The sequence below is a fragment of the Humulus lupulus genome, chromosome 7, assembly GCF_963169125.1.
Source record: "Humulus lupulus chromosome 7, drHumLupu1.1, whole genome shotgun sequence".
In the NCBI taxonomy this organism is placed as follows: Eukaryota; Viridiplantae; Streptophyta; class Magnoliopsida; order Rosales; family Cannabaceae; genus Humulus; species Humulus lupulus.
In genome coordinates, this window is record NC_084799.1 from 120,196,848 (window position 1) to 120,221,289 (window position 24,442).

The following is a 24,442-nucleotide window of genomic DNA, read 5'->3' on the forward strand; positions in this document are numbered from 1 at the left end:
CGAACTAGGTTGTTGGCGCAAGAGGTGATATGGAGATTATATGGTTGTCGTACTGTCAAGTTTGACTAAAGCTGCTCACACCAGAGTCAGCTAAATGTTCAACCTGTACACTTTCTCCATCCACTTATCTGTCAGTTGTACCCCGGGCTGAGTGATTCAGTACATATTTATTTTGGGGTACAACAAAGCCTATAAAAGAGGTTTCTCCTCTCATTCTAAAACTCACAGATATAGAGTATCACATACAATAGTCCTGGTCTCCTTCTCTCTTTTGTCTTTTTAGAATTTTCTGGTGATAGAAAGATGGTTTATTTCGAGTTTTTCTAAGCAGACAGAATGGTGCTTTTGTCCTGCTTGATAGTTGTTGTATCCTGAGAAGTGGTTGCTCACGAATCCTCTAGCACCATTCAGGTAGAGGGGGCAAATCTTCTTTAAGGAAAGTGTGTTTTGCGTGCCTCGGCTTTGGTTTATTCATTTTATTGTATTTTTGTATTTCTATTCTTCAATTAAATATAATAATATATATATATTTCGTTCTTCTTCACTATAGTATTTCTAACAACCTTAAAGCAGATTTTTTTACTCCTTTTGAGAAGAAGAATAGGTTGAAGAACAGAAGGAAATTTTAGAATTCTAATTTTTTGCAATGTAATCAGTGCCAATAACTTATACACATATATGTTATATGTGCACTAATCTATTTTTTGTACCATTTTTCTTCTGTTTACGTTAGTTTTTATTATTCTAACATTTTACTTTTGTTCCAACTTTTTATATTAAGTTATTTATACTCAAGCATATATGAGGTTTATGCCTATTTCTTTTCTCTTTATCATTTCAGTGATAATATATATATATTTGCGTAGTTGTATGTACTCATTTTTTTCACTCCCATATTCTACTATATTTCTATATGAAATATCTTCTTTGTTACATATTTTAATGACATAGTATAGCACATATATACAAAATAATATACAAATGAAAATAGGTACATTCCTATTTTGCATACTCATACATATGTTCATATATATTTACATACGGTTGATATATATTTTTTTCTTGGTATACATATATATATACTTATATATACATGGAAATAATATATGTATTGACATGCCTTATGTTCATATTCTATGCTACCTATCACATATGCATACTTACATGCATACATTATAAATATATATATATATATAAATTGATACGCATAAAATCATATATATGTATATAAATGCCTCATGTTTATTTTCAACATTTTATTTAATGCATATGCATTAATAACTTCCTAGTCGATCTTTATACTCATTGTCAGCTTAATTTTGGTTACTCTATACATATATTTGTTTATACACATATGTTACATATATATATATATATATTTGCTTCTTTTAAATTGCCACATCCATGTATTTATATTTACTTATGTATTAAATATATTATGCATACTATAAATACATATAACAATTAATGGGTATTTAGTTTCTGTATGCAAATTTATATTATTTTACAATATAAATTTATATGTACTTATTTCTCTAAGTATTATGTGATCGTTCAGATATGGCTGTAAATATAGATGTTATTCCTACTGAAAGCCCTGGTTGGTCTCCCCAAACTCTAGCTTCGGCCACAAAGAACCAGTCCTCAAGGGACCAGCCTGTGCAAGTTTCGGTTCCAACGGTTCCTGCGAGCCATAATGAGAAACTGGAAAAATTCAATGGTGTGAATTTTAAGACATGGCAACAGAAAATGCTATTCTATTTAATAACATTGAGTCTTGTGAGATTCTTGAAAGAGGATTCTCCCACTATTGGAGAGTATGAGTAAATATGCAAACTCAACATGCAGTTGAGGCATGGAAGCATGATGAATTTCTTTGTAGGAATTATATTTTGAATGACTTGTTAGACTCCTTGTATAGTGTGTGCAGTGTGAAGAAAACAGCTAAAGAGTTGTGGGACTCCTTGGACCACAAGTACAAAGCTGAAAATGTTGGATCCAAGAAATTCTTGGTTGGCCAATTCTTGAACTTCAAGATGGTATATTCCAAAGATGTTATAAGCCAAGTATAAGATCTTCAGTTGATTATCCATGGAATACATGTTGAAGGGATGGTCTTGACTGAGTCTTTCCAAGTAGCTGCTATTATAGAGAAGCTACCCCTGCATGGCTAGACTTCAAAAATTATCTGAAGCATAAGCAAAAGGAAATGAGTGTTGAAGATCTCATTCGCAAACTTCTCATTGAAGAGAATAACAAAGGTGCTGAGAAGTGATCCTCAAACCTAATGTTGCCAAGGCTAATATGGTGGAGCATGACAAAGGCTCCATGGGGAAGAATCCATAACCAAGCCAGAGTCAAAACTAGGACCAAAAGGTGGAGTTTCAAAGAAGCTTAAATTTCGAGGGAAGTGCTTTAACTTCAACAAGACGGGACATAAATCGTCAGATTGTAGACTGCCAAAAAAGAAAGGCAATGAGGTCAATGTTGTGGAAGCCATGTCCCAAGAGGTTGTTGACCTAGACCTATGTGTTGTGGTCTCTGAACTAAACCTGGTGGATGCTAATCCAAAGGAATGGTGGCTCGATACTGGAGCTACTCGACATATCTATGTGAACAAGTCTAACTTCTCCAACCTTACTTCAGTGGAAAATGGGGAGAAGAACTATATGGGCAACTCGACAATCTCTGAGATAAAGGGGCAAGGTATTGTGTACTTGAAGATGATGTCTGGAAAGAGTGTCAAGCTGCAGAATGTGTTGTATGTGCCTGATATTCGCATGAATCTAATCTCTGGAACGCTGCTGAGCATACATGGATTCAAGATGGTTTTTGAGTCCTAGAAAATTGTACTGACTAAATTTGGTGTTCCTATTGGGAAGGGTTATGTAAAAGAGGTAATGTGGAAGATGAATGTAATGTCTGTTGAGCCAAAGAATATTAATAATAATAATGCTTCTACTTCTTCCATTTACTTGCTTGAGTCTTCAAATTTATGCCATGGTAGACTAGCCCATGTTAATTATGATACTTTGTGTAGACTTATTAACCTGAATCACATACCCACATTTTATATTGATTCCAAACATAAGTGTAAAACTTGTGTAGAGGTCAAACAAAATCATCGTTCCAAACAGTTGAAAAAACACTGAACCCCTTGATTTAATTCACAGTGACATTTGTGATTTAAAGTTTGCTCAACCAATAGGAGGTAGCAAGTACTTTATTACTTTCATTGATGATAGTACGAAGTATTGTTATTTATACTTGCTAAAAAAACAAGGATGAAGTTATAAAGAAATTTAATCTCTATAAACAAAAGATTGAAAATCAACATAATAAGAAAACGAAAATGATAAGAAGTGACCGAGGTGGTGAATACGTACAACCTTTTTGTGAATTCTGCGCTCAACACGAAATTATTCACGAGGTCACACTATTTTATTCTCCTCAATCCAATGGAGTGGCAGAACGAAAAAATCGCACTCTAAAGGACATGATGGATGTTATGTTAATAAGTTCTGGATTGCCACAAAACATGTGGGGTGAAGCCATTTTTTCGACTATCTTTTAAATAAGATTCCCTAAAACAAAGAACAAAATGCGCCCTATAAACTTTGGAAAGGTAGGCTATCTTCTTACAAAAAGTTAAAAGTGCGGGGGTGTCTTGCAAAGGTGGAAATACCATTGCCAAAGAAGATGAAAATTGCTCCTAAAATAGTTGACTGTATTTTCATTGGCTATGCACAAAATAGCAACGCATATCGATTTCTTGTACATAAGTCTAAAAACCATGACATCCACAAGAATACAATAATGGAATCCAAAAATACATCATTCTTTGAACATGTATTTCCTTGCAAACCTAATGGGGATGGACCAAGTTCTTCTAAACAAACATTTGAGACTATGGATGAGAATATCCATGATCAAGAAATAGAAGAGGAGAGTGAAGAAGTCTAAGTAGAGCCAAGATAAAGCAAAACAAGGATAGAAAATTATTTTGGACCAGAATTTCTAACTTATATGGTAGAGGCGAAACCTCGAACATATAAAGAAGATGTGAGCTCTATTGAGGGTCCTTTGTGGAAGGAAGTCATACGAAGCGAATTTTATTTCATCGTACAACACTTGGGAACTGTTTGACCTTCCTCTTGGATGTAAACCTCTAGGTTCTAAGTGTATTTTCAAACGAAAAATGAAAACAGATGGAACAATTGATAAGTATAAGGCTAGACTTGTAATAAAAGGTTTCAAAAAATTAAAAGTCCATGACTACTTTGACACGTATTATGCTGTGATGAGAATAAATCCCATAAGGATGATTTTGACAATTGCTGCATTTCAAAATCTTGAATTCCACCTAATGGACATAAAAACTTCCTTTCTAAATGGAGATCTTGAGGAATAAATCTACATGGAACAACCCAAGGGTTTTGTAGCTCCAGGAAAAGAAAGGAAAGTGTGCAAATTGGTAAAGTCCTTATACGGACTTAAGCAAACTCCAAAGCAATGGCATGAAAAATTTGATAGTGTCGTGATGACAAGTGGCTTCAAAATCAATGAGTGTGACAAATGTGTTTATATCGAAAATACAAATGATGGATATATTATTCTTTGTTCGTATGTAGATGATTGATAACTCTGGGAATTATAGTTATTTTTATGCTTTTAAACTTATATTTTTTTATCTAGGAAGAGTGATTTGTGATGTTTTGTAGTAGTTTTATTGTGTTTTCATTAAATACTAATTAAAGTAGGATAATATTAAATAGTATAGCAATGCTGGGAAAATCTCTAAAAAAAATGTTGGTTCATTATCTTGATAGGTGGTCTTTGAGTTTGGAGCAATTTGAGAAAGAATTGAAGTGTGAAGTGGAATTAGAATTTGAGGAATGTTGTGGCATTGCTGCATCGTCGCATCCTGGCAGATGCTTTATTTTGAGGGTCCACGTGTGAAGTTTCAAATTTATGGTCTTTAACTCATTTTGTTGTAATTATCTTAATTGGGCTGAAAGTAATTGATAAAAGAATATTTGGGCTTTTATTGTACCCAGTCCATTTGTGGTAAAGAAGACAAAAAGAAATTAAAAGTTAAAACAAAGAGGAGGCCCACGTGACCCGAGGGAAGAGGAATGACCTAAGGGAAAAGTAGTCTTCTTTTCCAATTTGGAAGACACACGGCTGGCAGAGAAAAAAAACAAGACCCAGCCGCCTGGTGCATTTGGAGGAGACCCAATTTAGTTTTGGCAACCATTAATGTGAAGGAAAGAGGAGAGAGGAAGGAGAAAATAGGGAAAAGCAAAAGGACAAAGCCACTTGAGACATCACTTTGGCTTGAATTCTTACCTTTATTTCTATTTCCTTTCAGTTTATTCTCTAAAACTTCAGATTATGTATTGTATTTATTTGGGTATTTTTTTTATTATGAGCATGAGCTAAACTCTAAATAGCTAGGATAATTAGAACCTTAATATGTGATTGTATTGACACTTTTATATTGATGTTTATGCAACTTGATGTTTATTCATTCAAATATTTATCATGTTTAATGCTTGTTATTGATTGATCACCTTTAGTAGGTAATTGGGTTAATTTTTAATTCTGAAAAGGTTGAAATTAATGGACACACAATTTGAATGGTGCATGCTTGAACTCATTGGATTCAAGATTGTAGTGATATAGACATATATTATTACCATGCATAGTCTTATGGAATTGATGCTTGAATTAAATTGAAATTGAATTAGCATAGACATATGTGATTTAATTAAAAGATTAGAATCATAGTGCTTTGACGAAAGCCTATGAAAATTAACTAAAATTCTGGGCTAATAGACTTCCAGTTGCTGCAGCATCAGTGTCAGAGTTGCATATTATGGGGATAATTATTCTAGTTGCCATCATACCATTTGTTACTCCTTGAATCAAGTTTCCTGAGTTGTTTCTTTTATTTTTCTGCATTTAATTAGCATTTAATTACTTAGTTCTTAGACCACAACCTTTTTAATTAATGTTAGTGCCTTTAAATCATTTTGTTAGAACTTAGTTTCTCAATTAAAAACTTAAGAAACAGTCCTTGTGGATACGATATCGAGTACTTGTTACTATATTACTTGTTGTTGACAGTGTACACTTGCACTTAGCTTAAATTTACACAACAACTTTTTGGCGAGTTATTTCAATGATATAATCATTGTTGGAAGCAACCAATGAATGGTAAAATCTACAAAAGATATGTTGAACTCAAGGTTTGACATGAAGGACATGGGACAGGTTGATGTAATTTTAGAAATAAAATTACAAGGACGTCAGTTGGACTTAGTTTGAGTCAGTCACACTATGTGGACAAGACTCTTGACAAATTTGGAACAAATGATTCTGGTGTATCCAGAACACCAATTGAAATAAGTCATCATTTGTCCAAGAATAAAGGCGACAGTGTCACTCAAATTGAGTATGCTAGAGTGATAGGCAGTCTAACGTACTTGATGGGTTGTACAAGACCAGATATTACCTACACTATAAGTACTTTAAGTCAATTCGTGAGTATTCCAGGTGTTGAGCACTGGAAGAAAATTATAAGAGTACTTAGGTACTTGCGGTATACTCATGACTATGGGTTGAACTATACCAAAGATCCAACTATTCTTGAAGGATACACTGACGCAAGTTGGATATCGACATCCAAGACTCAAAAAGTACTGGTAAATATGTGTTCACTCTAGGTGGCGCAACTGTTTCATGGAAATCCTCGAAACAAAATGTAATCACTATATCTACACTGGAATCCAAGTTGGTAGCTTTGGATAAATGTAGTGAAGAAGCAGAATGGCTGCGTAATTTCTTGGAGGATATCTAAACCTGTGCCTGCAAAATGCATATATTGTGATAACCAAGCAACAACTGGCCAGGCACAAAATGTTTTGTATAACAATAAGTCTAGACACATACTTCGACGACATAACACTATTAGACAACTGATCTCAACTAGAGTTATCTCGATTGATTATGTGAAGTCAAAAGATAACATTGCGGATAGACTCACCAAAGCATTAAACAGAGATCAAGTTGAAACGACATCAGAAGGAATGGGACTTAACCCCAAAGGAAATTAAGGTCGATATAAGGGAAACCTAAACTAGTTAACTGGAGATCCCAAGATCTAGGTTCAATGGGACAACCTAGTTATGGAGACTGAGTAAGATCACTGTGGGGGATTACCCCTACCCGTTCCAATGGTGAAACATTGATGCCTGTTGTAAAAGAGGTTAAGCTTAAGCTTCTAATGACTCTTACGCATCAGAAGTCCAAGCCGAGTAATGTGAGATTGCTCATAGATAAGATGTCACATATGTGAGAGAGAAGTAGGGTCGCTTCAAAGGAGAATTTTGGGGGCTCAATTCTCTAAAGCTTCTCGCAGAAACAGGCAGATGTTCATGGTGAAAAATGAACATAACCATGAGAACCGAAACTATGCTGGAAAGAAATCTGTGTGAAATATATCATCGTTTACACAAATGATGGAACAATTCAAAGACATCGCGTCTACTGAGCAGTTAGTAAAGTAAATATATTCTCACAAGGGAAGGTTCAAAGGCTAACATCCACCTATCCTACGCAAGTATCAATCATAGAACTTTATCTCCTTATTGCGTCGACTTGTGCCGAGTCATACTTTCTTAATGTTGATCAATTTCATTCATGTGGGGGATTCTTGGAAAAATTGAGTGAATGAGAAATTGATGCATAAAATGGTAATGATTCAACAAATCACTTTGATTAAAGAAGACAATATTAGAATATTGTGTGATTTATTCATATTGATTTTAATTAGCAAATCATTTTGGTCAAAATTGAGATATCAGAATATTGTGTGATCAATTCTACTATTTTGGTGGAATGACTGTTCTATTTGAAAATGGGAGGAGAAACCATTCTAATGCAAGTTTGAAAAAAATTTAATAATTTTTTTATTCATATTAATTTTTATTTCATTCCATACCTATTCCTTTTCTCATTCTTATTCTTCCATTTTCGTTCCCTCCAACCAAACGACACATAAGTCTCAACGATAATGAAACTACATCAGTGTCTCTAGCATCTTCTAGTTATCAAACGAAAAGAATCTCAAATTCTTAATCAACATAACCAATTTCCTCAACAGAGAAAACTTTACTATACTTCTCAGCTATCAAACAAAAGAGTCCTCGACTCTTGTTAGTGATATAAGTCAGTCACTTCCACATCTTTGCTTCAATGATATAGTAGAGTTTCTAACTCTGAATCACAACATTAGAAAATAATTTCATACATTCAATCAATATAACAATATTATATAATACATGCAAGTATCATTTACCACGACCATAGAGTTTACAAACTTAGTACACTAGTAAAATGAAATTCCTTAGTGCCATTCACACAAGTGAACATTGGGCAAACAAAGCTGCCTAAAGAGGAATTGGTACCCAAGCCACAATCTCAAAGGAATCACTTACCTTTAAACCTAGCAATTTAAATTCCTCAATTGGTATACAATCATAACTAGCATCCACGTGGGTACAACAAACTAACAGGTTTTGTGCACAGTTGGAATGCACTCACAACTAGCATCCGCTAGACAACATTGATCTCTTACTTAGACTTTCCATCGTATCTATATGCTCATGTACAAACAGTAAGCATAAAACATAAAGTTTATATGTGTTGTAGACAAGCAACTCAACTTACCTCGTAAGTCACAAGGCGTTAGAAAGCTTCCTGTTGAAGGTTAGCCCCAACCTCTTAGTCAGTCTATTTTCACAAAAACAGACTATTTATTATTATAGCAAACTTTAACTTATATATTATGGCATTAATAGGATTAAGCAATCCTCTTTAAATTATAGCATTCACTTCTTTAAAAATGAGACCTTAAGAAATTATTACATGTTTCTAAGCTCTATCTCCGATCCCTTTTATCTCTTTCTCTATACTCTCTAAATCTCTATCTCTTTTGTCTTTGTAGGCCAGTGATGACGATAGTGGTAGGGCTCGACTGAGGTGTTGCTACGAGTTGTGGATGCAATTGGGGTGGAAAATTCGGCGAAGCGCTTGTGTATCGCACTCTCACTCTCCCTCTTTGTTTTTTCATGTCAGTGGGGGTGAATGGTTTGGCGAGGAACTCACACCCTATCCAGGCAATCTAAGCACGTGAGAAAGCCCATGACAGGTGTCTTCCTCTTCACATGTTTGTTTCTGTCTCGGTTGTGGATATTTTTTTTGTGGTTATTGTAAAGAAGAAAGAGATCCATTCTCTCTATTTTATGTTAATTTTGTGATTTCGGTATTGTTTTTATGTGTACTAACTGTTTTAATTGACTTAGATTCTATAATTTTGATATTATTAAATGTCAAGACTTTCAGATATGTTGTTTTAGACATTGGATGTATTTTATGTTCATGTTAAGATTTGGGACTTAAGACATTACGCATTACAATGCGAGATTGTAATTTTTATTAATATACTTTTCAAATTAATTGGCATTAGTTATAAATTAATACGTACACTATATTGATGTTGTACGCCCTGATATTCAGCCCAGGTCTTTTATGTAGCTCGAGTATAGCTGGCTAGCTAAGAACAGTACTAAAGGACCCACAAGTTGATATTTCCTCTGCGAAGGCAGTGCGACTCCCCAGGTAATAACACAAGCTGAGGAATACAAAGTATTAAGGCATGAGCTGGAGATGGATATAAAACATAGCAATCTGGGCGCGAGCTGGCGTTATGTTTAGGTCGTGGTACTCTGACAACCTGCCATGTCCAGGAGTCTTTATAAACTTGGACACGTTATTTAGGAACGTGCGTGGTCAGACATTACATGTCCATCATCCCTGAATTCTCGGACACGTAACATAAATGTGCATGATCGAACATCACATGTCCGATTATGCTAGACGACCCATGATCAATTTTACCTAATGATTAGACCATACCTTAATATATATTGTAATGTTCATCATTTGTGCAAGACATGCCACATATAGGATAGGTATCCACGTGATGACCCATGCCCCTATCCTGGGATGGTTCTTCTATAAATACCAAGACCTTGGATAGAGAAGGGATTGGGGGTTTTCTTGGTGTAATGCAAATACTCTGTCGAAATATAGAGAGATATATAGTAATAATATCGACTCGTGGACTAGGGAGATTTTAGCCTCCGAACCGCGTAAAAAGGAACAAGTGTTCTTATTATATCATTCTAAGCTTCCTTAAGAGTTATTATTCTTATTACGGTTTATCCTTAAGCACTAGTTTATTCTAGCTAATTACGTAATACACTGTTGGCGAAAAACCGTATCAACAGTTTGGTGCTTTCATTGAGAGCTGCAAATTAGTGCCATTGAAAAAGGTTCAGAACAAAGTTAATCATGGTGGTCACTCGTTCAAGGCACAGTAACAAAATGGATCAGCATGGTGGGCAGGAGGCTCACCATGCCGCTATTTCCAACAAACAAAACCAGGAGATTCAGCAGCGGTCGGGAAAGCAACCAATGGGCCACGACGACACCGAAAGTTCAGCACCTCTACCGCCGAATCCGAACCCGGATTACTTGACTGCGGTGGAGTTGGAGAACATGTAGTTGAGCAGCCATCTAGCCAAAGCAAACAAGCAAATCGAGGAAGTCTTGGCTCGGCTACCCCTGCAGTCCCGCCAGGATAGTCGACCCAGGCCGAGTCAGTCGGTTAGAACCTCAACTCCAAGTTCTACGCCCATTTCGCACAATCACCAAGAAACCTCGTTTTGTGGCTTTCCCAGAGATCATCGTCGAGTCAGTCGATTGGTCAGAACCTCAACTCCGAGTTCAACGCCACCGTCAAATGCCCATGGCAACCAACACAGACGGTCAATGATGAACTTGCAAAGAAGACATGTCCCAACCGACTTCCCAGTACTGCGATCAGATTTCCAGGCACAAGGAACCAGAAATGGTGGAGCAGATCGACCGCGGGCTAACTTGGTCCGACCTGATGGGACGAGAATCGCCTCACCAATCAGACATCCCCCATCGCCGATAAGGCATCCGACCCCACCTCGTTCAGCTCTAGATGTTCCTACCTATGGAAACAGCAGGAGGAATCCTCCTCCCGCTGCCCCTGCTCATGTCCTGCGAGCATGCGGAAATATCCCAGATCCTCATCCTTGGCCGCAAGCTCTGAGCTTGTCTAATGGAAGCTATTAGACGGAGGGTCGTCAAAGTGATAGGACCAGCGCAAATTTGAGGAATCAGCTGAGTTCGGCTCAAAACCCTCAAGTTGATCCACATACCGATCTGCGAGATCGCCTAAACTCACAAATAACCAATCCAGCTCGCGATGGAGTCAGCGGCACTCACCACGAGGGAAGTCCTTCCGAAGTACGCGATAACGGGAATGTCCCGCCAAACCGAGCTCGAACTTGGAGGGACAATAACCCATCAAATGCGTATGGGCGAATGGGAGATGTTAAACAGCCCCAGAGAACCAAGGACCCAACCCTTGAGAGGTTGGCCCAGATGGTGGAACTGATGAAAAGAATCCTATCAGAGAAGGAAAAGGACGAGTATGACTCAGGGGACGAGCTCGAGATTTTCTCCCCCAACATCGCAGCAACACCATACCCGCCAGGTTTCAGGATGCCCCATTTATCAAAATTCGACGGAGATGGAGATCCATCCGACCACTTGGGGATGTTCAATACCCTGATGATGGCCCATAACATCGGACCCAAATTAAGGTGCTTAGTATTCCCTTCGACTCTGGTCGGACCGGCTAGGCAATAGTTTATGAAATACAAAAGGCATTCTATCAGCTCGTGGAAGAGCTTCTCCGCTGACTTCAAGAGGGCGTTCCGGGCTTCCCAAGTAGCTCGAATAAAGGCAGACTCCCTTGCAAACATAAAGCAGCAGCCCGGAGAGCCTCTGAAAGCTTACTTGAGTAGGTTCGCCAGCATCGCTGCGCGAGCTAGAGACGCGGATGAAAGCTCTAGGCTTATGGCGATGAGAACAGGAATCTTTGTTGGAGGCGACCTGTGGAATGAGATCCAGAGAAAGGGTGTCAACACAGTGGATGAGTTCTTGAATAGGGCTCAAAGGTGGATCAACCTGGAAGAGGCGCGAGCTTCAGTCGAAGGAACCAGCCAAGTCCCTGCCCAGCTCATTGGAGAGGTAACGGACATTGCAGCTACGACTCAAATCGTTACACAGAATAACCAAAGGGGAGGAAGCAAGAGGAAGGGAAATGAAGAAGGCGGCCAGAATGGTTCAAAGAAAAATAAACCCATGGAGAAGTTCAAACCAATCTATGCAACATACGCCGACCTCACGGATACCAGAGAGCGCATCTTCTTGGAAAATTCTGCCTGCCTTCCGTCGAAGAAGCCGGAGCCTGTAAAAAATCAAAGGGCGAAGAGAGACCCTTCAAAATTTTGTCGATTCCACAATGAAATTGGTCATAACACCGATGACTACAGGAATTTGAAGGATGAGATCAAGACGCTCATCAGGGTCGGGCCCCTAGCTCAGTATGCCCGGAATCGAATCTCCCCTAATCAGCTTGCTAGGAAAAACATTCAATCAGCTCCAGAAAGCCCCGCATATCATATTGAAGCTCTGGTGAATCAGAATACCCCTCCTCCGATAACAGGGGGAGAGATAACAACCATCTCCGGAGAACCTCATTTGGCAGGAACGAGCAAAAACGCCCAGAAGAGGTATGTCAATGAGCTGAGGTCTCACAATGGGGTCGAGTTCGTCCTGGAGAAACGTTTATCTAAGCAACAACGATTGGAGAAGCAACCAATCAGTTTTACTGAAGAAGACGCCAGTCATGTCCAATTCCCGCATAACGACCCTTTAGTCATAACCAGCCAGCTCACCAATCGGAGAGTTAGGCGGACACTGGTTGATAACGAGAGTTCTGTGAACCTACTATTCAGGTCCACACTGAAGAAAATGGGATTTTCCATGACCGAGCTGAAGGCAACCTCCATGATGCTATATGGATTTTTCGGCGAGGGATCGGTAGCTATCGGGACAATCGAGTTGGTGATAACCTTGGGGGAGGGACCACGAACTATTTCCAAGCTGCTTGAGTTTGTGGTCATCGATTGTCCGACTGCATACAATGCAATCTTGGATAGGCCCATGCTGATGGCATTTGAAGCCATAACTTCTGTTTGCCACCTTGTGATCAAGTTCCCCTCATCTACAAAAATATGTACTGTCAGAGGCGATCAGCTCACTGCCAGGGAATGCTATAGCATTTCCATTTGATTGTTTTGATAACATTTTTAGTTTGTTATATTATATAAACCATAACGATTTTTTACGCTTATAATATGTTTTTAAATCATAACATATAGTAATAAAATTTTAAATTTTATTTTGATAAGTATACTTATATGGTTTTTTTTTTATTAAAAGATTTTCATTATTGTATTTTGATAAAAAAAATTCAAAATTAATCATAAAATGTAATTCTCAATAGAGTGATAAACCATAAGTATTACATTAAACAATAACTAATTCAAACCATGAATGTGTCTACTTCATGAGATCTTAGTTCTAACTTAAGTTTGAATGCATAACATAATAAAGTTTTATAATCTTGAAAAATTTTTACTTCAAAAATGAAAAATAGAAACATTACAAGATACACAAAAGTAAACCATGTGTGAAACTTGCTCCATCCTTCAATTCATCATCCTTTGTGCACTTGCTCCATATCTCTCTTCAACAACCTTATCCATTTCCAAATTTAGTCTAAAGCTCTTCCTCTTTTCATTGAGGAGTTTAACTAATTTTCCTGTAGGTATGTGTTTTGGCCTCTTTCCTTTTGTAGATGGAGGTGACATATCTTGTACTTGGCAAACTCTTTGACTAGTTTCTGATCAACCGTTTCTATAATTAGTACGAATTTTGATGAGTTACAAAAATCATATATAACAACATATTATCAATTATCATAAAAAAAAACATATAATAAAAGTCAGAAAGAAAGAAATAAACAGTCATTCTTAGCATCAAAGAAATAAAAATTCATAGAGCGGATAAGCATCTCATGGTCCATTTTTGCCACTATTATCCTCATATTATTTTATATTTACTTTTTCCACTCCATAAAAATGTAGAATTTTTACATTACATACGACTGTTTTAGTAGCCACTGCCAACAAAAAATAAATAAATAAAAGACATATGTTGACTAAGAGAATATTCTTAGTGCCAGCACTTAGTCTACTTAGTGACTAAGAGAATATATATGTGAGGTAGCTTTACATATCCTATGTACTTCTTTGTAGAATTTTTGGTTCCTATATGTGTATATCTGACAAGTATAGAATGAATTGCTATACTCCTCTGGAAGAGTTTCTTTATACTTTTGGAGGACCCTGGCATTTCTCAGTTTCTTTAGTGTAATGGTTTGATTTGAACCCATAAGTAGATCACTAGTATTACATCACAATAGCTGTCATAGAAAACTCTTGCTTGGAGAACCTAGAAGCAACATGATTCTTCACTGTACAATATTTGCATATTCAGGTGAGGGTTAAGATAGAAATAGAAGAAAGACTTGGATTTTGGGACGATTGTGAAATTGAGGAAGTACTTTTAAAGGACAACTTTAAATTCTAAGATTTTAGCTGTTTACTTTCTACATGAATGGAACTCACTATGTCTATTGGAAAGGATCATTCTGCTCTGTCTCAAAGCTGGTGTTTCGCACAAAACCAGCAATAAGACAGTCAATCATTTATTTATTCATTGCCTTTTTCTGAAAGATTGTGGATAAATGTAAAACTATTTATAGTTTGAGGCTTTTTGGATTACTTTACAGTACTCTGTAAATTTGTTAAGTTTCAATTTTTAGGAGTGGGTAACGAAAATAGAAAGTAACTGTGGGATTCTTCTGTGATGGCTATTTGTTGGTCATTGTGCTTAGAAAGGGACAAGATAAATTTTTTAATATTGAAAAAGAGATTGATATTATTTGGGCTAAAGTAGGCATCTCAGTGATTTGTTTAAAAAGAATTCAGGAATTGTATTTTTGGTTTTTCAAGAGATTGAGCATTTTTTGTTATTTGGATTTCAGTGGACTTTTCATCTCCTTTATATTTTGTCTTTGACAATAGTAGGGTCTAGTTCTTATTAAATAAAATAAAATAATGTATAAATAATATGTTTTCTAAAGTCTATGGTTTAGCTCATTTCATTTTGTCAAACTTTCTGATTATGTTCATTGTGTTTCTCTCACACATGGATTATGATGAGAAGGCTGAAGATGCTATTGATTATGAAGACTTTGATGAGCAATATGAAGGACCAGAGGTTCAAGCGGCCACTGAGGAGGACTATATTATAGACAAACGAGGTTAGAGTGCTCTTGCCTGGGTTTTTGCTTCCAGCAGGAGAAATGTCATGAGGGAGAAGGAGGAGTTAAAGAAGGAGCAGCAAGACTTGCATGAGGGAGAAGGGGGAGACTGAGCAGCAAAAATCGCATGAGGGAGAAGGAGCATCAAGAATCGTACAGATCGTGGTGATCCAGCGGCTGAATGGATTAGAGACATAGTGTGAGAGAGAGTGAGAGAAGGAAAGATAGTCGAGTCTGAAAGAGAGGGGCAGAGGAGGCAAATGGGTTAGACAAAATTTTCATTAGGCGCTTCTTTCTTTTTTATTTGGCGCCTAAATTGGCTGTGAAAAAAAATTAAACGTGTATTAATAATGTTTTTTAATAAGTGTTATTTTTTACTGTAATATATACTCAAAATTGTTGTAGTGTCGCCTAGGTCGCACAAAGATGTTTAAAGTCTGACAGGAAGAGTGGCAACCCTTAATCAGTTTATCTCTAAGTCCACCGATAAGTGTTTACCATTCTATAACTTGCTCCGAGGAAACAAAAATTTTGAATGGACTGATGATTACGAGCAGGCTTTCCTCGATCTAAAGACACATTTGGCCGAGCCACCAGTTTTGTCTAAGCCAACGGCAGGGGAGCCCCTTTTCCTTTATTTAGCTGTGATGGAAAGTGCGGCCAGCGCCATGCTGGTCCAGGAGGAGGACCGAGTTCAAAAGCCAGTATATTATATAAGCAAAAGAATTCTCGGAGCAGAATCTCGGTATCCTCTAATGGAAAAGATGGCGTTATGGCTTATTACGGCCTCCAAGAAGCTTAGGCCGTATTTCCAATCCCATTCAATCCACATCATGACCGATCAGCCTTTAAGGTAAGTGCTGCAGAAACCTGAGACATCGGGAAGTCTGTTGAAATGGGCGGTCGAGCTCAGCCAGTTCGAGATACTGTACGTATCCCGAACTGCGATCAAAAGCCAAGCCTGGCTGATTTCATGGCTGAATGCACTGGATTCCAGGAGGAGCCCTTGAGAGAACCAGTGCAGGAATTATGGAGAATCTTCGTGGATGGGTCATCTAACGAGAACGGGTCCGGAGCTGGGTTCATCTTAACATCCCCAGAAGGGCATCGTTTCTGCTCCGCGCTACAGTTCACATTCGTGGCGTCCAACAACGAAGCCGAGTACAAAGCCTTATTGGCCGGGCTTAGCTTGGCGAAGGAATTGAAAACCAGGGTTGTCCGATGCTACAGCGATTCCCAACTCGTGGTAAACCAAGTGTCTGGGGAATATCAAGCATGAGGGACCAAGATGGCGGCTTACTTGGCCAAGGTAAAGAAGGAGCTGTCTGAGTTTGAATATGGCCTAGTCGAGCAGATCCCTCACGAGCAGAACTCCAACACCGACGCTTTGGCTACACTCGCTACCTCCAAAGATGCCGAGACTTTGAGCATAGTACCAGTGGAATTCTTGGAAAGTCCGAGCATGGAAGAAAGTGCGATGGAGGTTGAGATGATTGATATTAAGCCGACCTAGATGACTCCCATAATAGAGTATCTTATGACAGGGAAATTGCATGATGAACGAAAAGACGCGAGGAGAATACTCTATCAAGCTCCAAGGTATACAATCATGGACGGGGCGTTGTACCGACGTGGCCATTCCTTGTCCCTTCTGTAGTGTGTTCTACCAGAGGAAGCCAAAACTATTTTGCAAGAGATGCATGAAGGCTTCTGTGGGGATCACGTTGGGGGGCAAAACCTGACCTTAAAGATATTAAGGCAGGGGTACTTTTGGCCAACATTATCAAAGGACTCCATCTCCTATGTCCAAAAGTGTGACAAGCGCCAGCGATTTTCCATAGTCACCTGAACTCCACAAGTCGACCTGAAAATGATTTCATCCCCATGGCCATTCACGGTGTGGGGAATCGATTTAATTGGAGCCCTGCCCACAGGGAAAGGAGGAGTTCGCTATGCGGTGGTGGCCATTGATTATTTCACGAAGTGGGCGGAAGCGGAGCCCCTGGCAACAATCACCTCAAAAAGAGTCCTCGACTTCGTGGTCAAGAAAGGCTAAGTCGAGTTCAAACGAAAGGCCAACCAAGTATGAGCCTCATTTCACTAATTACACCACTCTCTCGGCCATCCGGGCGGAAATATATCTTGCTATTCATGAAGAGATTCCCAACAAGAAACCTCCACCCATCAGCAAAGAGATGAGTAAGAAAGACATGAATAAGTTTTGTCGTTTCCATGGAAATTATGGTCACGACACGAATGAATGCAATCACCTCAAAGACGAGATAGAATTTCTTCTCTGGTCGGGCCAGTTGAAAAAGTACCGGGCAGAGACACCCAAAGGAGAAGGAGGCAGTAGCAATCTTGGGTTCAAACGACAAAGATCTCCACCCTTGCAACCCGGGCCTGTGGACTTTACCTTAGACACTATATGTGGAGGTCCACACTTGGTTGAGGATAGCAACAAAGCAAGGGAGAGGTATGCCCAGACACTTCGACATGAGCGGGAGTGCTAGGATCAGATTTGGTGAACGGAGCCTGATCAGGAACCACTGGAATGGCGAGCATTTGAGGATATATTATCACTAAAATACCGCTTTTAAGAGTGGTAGCTTAATTTCAAGTTGTTTAACTTGCTATTTGAGTTTGGTTTATGAGCTAGTTATTTGCTAACCAGTCATTTATTTATTTTTGAACAATTTTTGTTGTTTAAGACTCGTTATTAGACACGTTTTGTCCTTTTTTTTTTACGAGTAAAAAAAGAGATTACGCGCAGCGTGGTCGATTCTTGCTACAGATGTGCATGTGTGTTAATTATCCGAACAGTGTTCAACTGGTCGATAAAATCGGACAGTGTTCAACTAGTCGGTACGATCAAACAGTGTTCAACTGCTCGAATATTTTCAATATATTTTATGTGTTTCACAAGCAATTAACTGCTCGAACAGATTCGATCAAGTAGCAAGTGACTAAGGATCTTTCAACCCTCGATCACTTGGGGGGCACATGAGGTACACTGGTATATAATTTAACACAAGCAATAAGAGCACGAGTTAAGATATCTATTTTTAGGCTGACTTGTAAATTTTTGAAGTCAAAAAAGGCCATTAAGCTAACTTGTTTGACAAAGCTTAAGTAACTTGGAATTTTTTTTTAAAAAAAAAAAATTCAAGTTAGAAGCAGATATTCGTGTGACAATAAACATTATGCTCATAAAATGTTAGAGCAATAAGAGTGTGAGAAAGCATACTTAGTAGGGACTTATGAAATATCTAGAATTTCTAAGTTAGAAAACTAAGCACTCATGCGAAAATATAAGGCATACATTAGAGTGATTTTACTATTTAAAAAAAACTTATAATGTTTTAAGTCTAAAAAGACTTAGAATGTTTCAAGTTAGCAAAGAAAAGTAAAGTATAAATGCCAACAGCTCGGCTGTACGAGAAAAATATCAAAGCAGCTAAGCAACAATTATCTTCACAAGAAAAAAGAGTAAACTACTGGTCAGGTACAAAGTTTAGCTGATAAGGTGCAAAGTTTTCCTGGTCGAGAGAGCAGATACAACTTCCCTGGTCGGCTAAGCATATATCACTGGTCGAGTAGGAAACTCTGTTGTTGAGCATGACTAACAGCGATGAGTCCCTGGAGTGAACCAAACAAACATGAACAAATGAATGCAAAGTAAAAATATTTACTACACAGTGAAAATTTTTATTTGAGAAGAGAAATCAATTTTCCCCAAGATTGATTGAGAGAAATCAATCTCTCAAAATACTTTTGAGAGATTCGAACAAGGTGTTTTAATGGTCTTCGGGGGGATAAGTTTTAGGCACAAGTAGCTATGCCATATGCCCGAGCAGCTGTGCCGCATGTCCGAGGTTGCATGTCCGAATGACTCAGCAGACATGCCGAGGAGTTGCTGGTGTGCGCGCATCCGAGGAGCTCCATGTCCGAGCATCTGCGTGCGTCTGAGCGGCTGCGTGTGTCCGAGCAGCTGGGCGTTGCGTCCGAGCGGGTGGAGTGCGTGTCCAAGAGGGATGGAGCTGCGTCCAAGCGGATGTCCGAGCGTTCGAGCAGTCATGCGCGCTTTCGAACGGAAGGTGTCAGGCGTGTCCGAGCAGATGTCCGAGCGTCCGAGCAGTCGTGCGCACGTCCGAGCGGATGGTGTCAAGTGTGTCCAAGTGGATTGGGCATGACCGAGCGGCTTAGGTGCACATCCAAGCAGATGGTGTGGTGTCTGAGCGGATGCGTGGTGTCCGAGTGATGGTGCCATTACATCCGAATGGACGGTGGCATACCCGAGCGGCTTGGGGGGGGCATGTTTATGGTGCCCTTGGTGATTCTAAAAGAAGATGACCGATCGACCGTATACATGCTTTCCTAATAAATTATTTTCGAGGGGACAACAAATCTCAAGGGCATGGGACACAAACATGTTTTTCTTACTCATGGGGTACTACAACAAGATCAAAAAAATGGAATTTGAAGAACTCAAAAGAAAAGTTCAATCGTCGGTTTACTACAAAAGTGAAAGTTACTGACCAGATGGAAGCTTTTGGATGACCTCAAAACAAAATTCTAGAGAAAAAGTTTATCATACGTGTAAATCATATAATAAACTTGGGGGGCAAATGTTATCCCCAAAATTTCAGTTCGATGACGTGGCAATCAGAAGTGACAAGTGGCAATGCATGGTCAGTAAATGGCACATTAATTGTCAATAAATATATTGGCTCTTCGAAGTTGTGATATTACTGGTCATGAAAATTATTTATCTGGTTTGGAAGTGATTTGACCGATCAGGTAGAATTTTTGTCCAACCGGTAAAGATTCTTAACTGACCAGTAAAATGTTCTGGCTGACCAGTGGAGTATTTTGTCCGACCAGTCATTTGTTTTGCCCGACCAGTAAAGTGTTTTGCTAGACCAAAGATGTGTCATGCTAGACCACATGTGTCCTAGAGGAGTGCTTTTCCTATACCGACCAGAGGTGTGCTAGAGGTGTGCTTTGCCTATGCCGACGAGAGGTGCTTGCCTATATCGACCGGTGAGTTGTCTTGGCTGATCAGTCACTTCGGGGATGGATTTGGTTGGTCCATGGATCAGAATCTCAGAAGTTACTGTCTAGTGACTCTTCAAAAAAGCCTCAGTAACAGCTTCAACCCGAACCATTCTCAACTGTCGCGGGAATCTCTCAGATATCCCTGAATAATAGCTGTATTATTGTAATTTAAATTCATTTATATTTTATTAATTAAATTCTGTTGGAAGAACCAAGGACCCGGACAAAAGGATATATCTGATGTACGATCCATGAGCCTATAAATAAATGGCTCATGGCATCATTTAGGGGGATCTGATCTTTTTGGAGACTGAAAGAACTCTCTAGTTTTTAGACTTTGGGATTGTTACTTAGGGCATTTTCTGAGAGAGCTTAGAGAGAGAAAGCTTGTATTCTCTAGAGAGAGAAACTCTGTATTTTTCTACTTACACTTAAGAAACTCAGTTGGCTCAAGTTCATCTGATCTTAAGTGTAGGATCTATATATCATAACTCCAAGTGGATTAGGCTATTACCAATAAATTGGGGCTGAACCACTATAAAATTATCAGTGTCGTATTTTCTCTTGAAGGTTTACTGTAGTTTTGACGTCTATTCATCGTTGGCCAAAATCATGGTCAACAAATATGTTCCGCAATTTCAATATCACATCATAACTGTCAGCTCACTTGTTCTTTCTCAACACCTATCTATTACTTTCTATAATCACTCTTTTCTATTACAGGAAACTCTAACCAATAGGGTGATTGGCAAGGGTAACTCTATTAATGGCTTGTACAATTTGGACATGAAGCTTCAAAGTTCTATAGTCAATTCTATCACTGCTGATATATGGCACTCTAAATTAGGCCATTTATCCTCCAAATGTCTAGATCTTATCAGTAATACATTAGAATGTAATACTGCAAATTTACATACAAATTCTACTTGTTTCATATGTCCAAAGGCAAAACAAAGACGATTTCCATTTCCCAATCATAATCAGTTTGTTAATTCTATTTTTGACATTATACATTGTGATATTTGGGGACCACATCACAAACCATCCCACTCTAATCACCAATTCTTTCTCACCTTAGTGGATGATAAATCTCATTTTACTTGGATTTATCTTCTCAAAGATAAATCTGATGTTTTATCTATTGTTCCTAATTTCATTTCAATGATTGAAACTCAATTTAAAACTGTTATCAAACAATTTAGATATGATAATGCTCCTGAGCTTACCTTTACTTAGTTGTTTGCTACTAAAGGAATTCTACTTCAATTTTCTTATGTAGAAACCCCACAACAAAATGCCATAGTTGAGCATAAGCACCAACATCTATTAAATGTTGCTCGTGCTCTTCATTTTCAAGCTCACACCCCAATCTCTTTTTGTTCTGATTGTGCTCTTACTGCTACATTTATCATAAACAAGACTCCTACACCTAATTTATCCATGAGGTATTAAAGGCTACAAATTGTATGACATTAACTCAAAACAGTTTTTCATTTCAAGAAATGTTGTTTTTCATGAAAACCCATTATGATTTATTATATGGTAAACCACCAGACTATAGTATTTTTCATGTATTTGGATGTCTTGTTTTTGCTTCTACACTTGTTTCCCATAGAACCAAATTCCAGTCCTGTGCTAGACCTTGCATTCTACTTGGTTATCCACCAGGTATTAAAGGCTAGAAATTGTATGATATTAACTCAAAACAGTTTTTCATTTCAAGAAATGTTGTTTTTAATGAATCTATATTTCCATTTTCTAAGCTCAATAACACATCTGTCATTTCTGATCCTTTTCCAAATCTTATATTACCATCTACTTCTATTTCTAATACTCATGTTATATGTAATGCCCTGCGTTTCAGGTACCTTTAGACGACTTGGGTCGGAATTGTTTTCCCCGAGTTAAGAATATTATTTTAAATAATAGCATATGTGTTTGGAATTTATTTCCATGAGTTATTGATAGCCAAATTATGAATTGTGTGATTAAAATTCAAGATAAGACTTTCGGTCTTGGACTGACAAAAAAACCCTAATCGGATAAAAATCTCAAAAAATAAAATGATAAACTATTGCAAATATATTTTGGGCATAAAATACATTCATAAAAATTAAAGTTTGGTCAAAATTAATAAACCTAAGAGGAAATGGAAATTTTAGGGCATTTTGTGTTAAATGCTTAAATTTTTGCCTAATTGCGGAATTTTATTCCATAAATAGACCTTAGGTTAAACTATATTGTGTAATTACTTAAATTAAATGTGAGAGACGTTTAATTTAATTATTATCTGTTAAAAAAAAATTATAAGAGTGAAAAAGGTTATAGAAATTGATTTAAACTTTTAATCACATTTAATTAATGTTAATGACACAAAGTAACATAAAGTAAAAACACTCAAGTGTTTTAGATATTTTTTAGAGTTGTCTATGCTCTTCCATCCTTCCAACCGACCCTCTCCTCTCTTCCCTCACTCTCATCTTGTCCAAAAAATTTCTCTCAAGATTTCTCATCATTTTCAACTACCAAAGATACTAAGAAACCTTGGAAGCTTGAGCCTTGATCTTGGAAGAGTTTCCCTAAGGTAAAAGTTTCAAAAACCTTACTTTTATAAAGTTTTTAACGATAGATCTTTCAATAACTAACTATATAAGTTGTTGGGGGAGTTGGTTTAAGGTTTTGAAAGAGTTTTGAAGGTTCTAAAGCTAGTAGAAACATCAACATCTAAAGCAAGAACAACAAGAGGTAAAAAGTTTACTTTTTATGGTTGTTTTTATATGGTTTTTATTTTTAAGCATTATTTTGTGTATTTAATGCTTAAAGTTTCATATTGGTGTAATAAGGCTATGGTAGTTGCTTGATAATCTTTATGATGTTTGAATATTGATTGTGAAAATAGGGACCCAAAATCCCTAAGGGTTTTGTTGAAAACCCTAAAAAAAAAAAAAAAAAAAAGTTTTGAGCTTTGACTTCCAAGGGGTCAAGCATCTCCTATATAACTGATTTTCTAAAAATAAATTGTACAATGATATTTTTGAGATGGAGTACATGAATTTGAGCTTTTTAAACACTAAAAAACGTTTAGAAATGAGTGAGTTATGTTATTTCAAAGTTTAGGTAAAAAAACTGTTTTTTCATATTATTAATTTCGAGGAAAAGATTGGACAGCAACTGTATAGAGCAAATGAACTCAGTTTTTTCTAAAATTTTGTGGAGATGTTCTTGGCATACCCTAGTATCTTTCTAAAAATAATTCTCACTAAGTCTCATTTTTCACATTTTTAACTACATACTTTGTTAGGTCCTAACTTAAAACTTACGTACCCAATTGTCACCAAAATTTCTCAATTCAATATTTGGTATGCCATTTAGGTCTCTGTAAAATCTTAGGTAAAAATGAGCATTTTTTATTTGTGAAAACATTTTTCAAATATTGAGGTAAAAATGACCTTATTTTAAAGTCATTATATTTTCCAAACTTTGGCACTTAATAACTCTCAAATCATTCAGTATTTTATTACCAACTTAATAAATTAAAAGAGGGTTTAAAACCATATATTTTGATAAAATAATTAAGTAAATTATTTTTAGTAAGTAAAATTGATTAATTGACTTCGAAAAATTAACTAGTCAATATAAGCAATTATTAACGGTTTTCTTAATTAAGTTAAAATTAGGCTATTTTCTTAAAATGGTTTTTAGAGATTAAAACCTTAAGAAAAATAAAAGGAAAATTAAGAGATTATTTTCTTGAAAATAATTGAGGAATTTAATTAGTATTTTCTGGATATAATACCGGCTAAAATCTTTTATATATTTAACGGACTTGTTGAAAGTACGGGTTAATGGCGGAACTTTTAAAGAATAAGATTTTTAGCGAATTATGGGAAATAATATTGCGATACCTGAGCCTAGGTATCGAGAACATAGGATAGGTCTCCATGAGAATTAGGGTTTAGTCTCAAATTTTTGCGTATGAATTTC

At 37.3% G+C, this 24,442-nt stretch overlaps 1 protein-coding gene across 1 annotated transcript; it reads left to right on the plus strand.

Annotated features, from left to right (window-relative positions):
• Nucleotides 1–1,560: 1,560 nt before the first annotated feature.
• On the plus strand, nucleotides 1,561–2,843 carry LOC133792122 (uncharacterized). The gene is made up of 4 exons (XM_062230044.1): nucleotides 1,561–1,817; nucleotides 1,931–2,039; nucleotides 2,195–2,261; nucleotides 2,449–2,843. The coding sequence occupies exons 1-4, from the start codon at nucleotides 1,561–1,563 to the stop codon at nucleotides 2,841–2,843; spliced, it is 828 nt and encodes a 275-aa protein (XP_062086028.1).
• Nucleotides 2,844–24,442: the final 21,599 nt, after the last annotated feature.

Coding starts and splice junctions, on each gene's coding strand:
- LOC133792122 (XM_062230044.1), top strand. CDS start 1,561: ATGGCTGTAAATATAGATGTTATTCCTACTGAAAGCCCTGGTTGGTCT. Junction 2,040..2,194: donor AATTCTTGAACTTCAAGATG/GTATATTCCAAA, acceptor AATTATCTGAAG/CATAAGCAAAAGGAAATGAG. Junction 2,262..2,448: donor CATTGAAGAGAATAACAAAG/GTGCTGAGAAGT, acceptor ATAAATCGTCAG/ATTGTAGACTGCCAAAAAAG.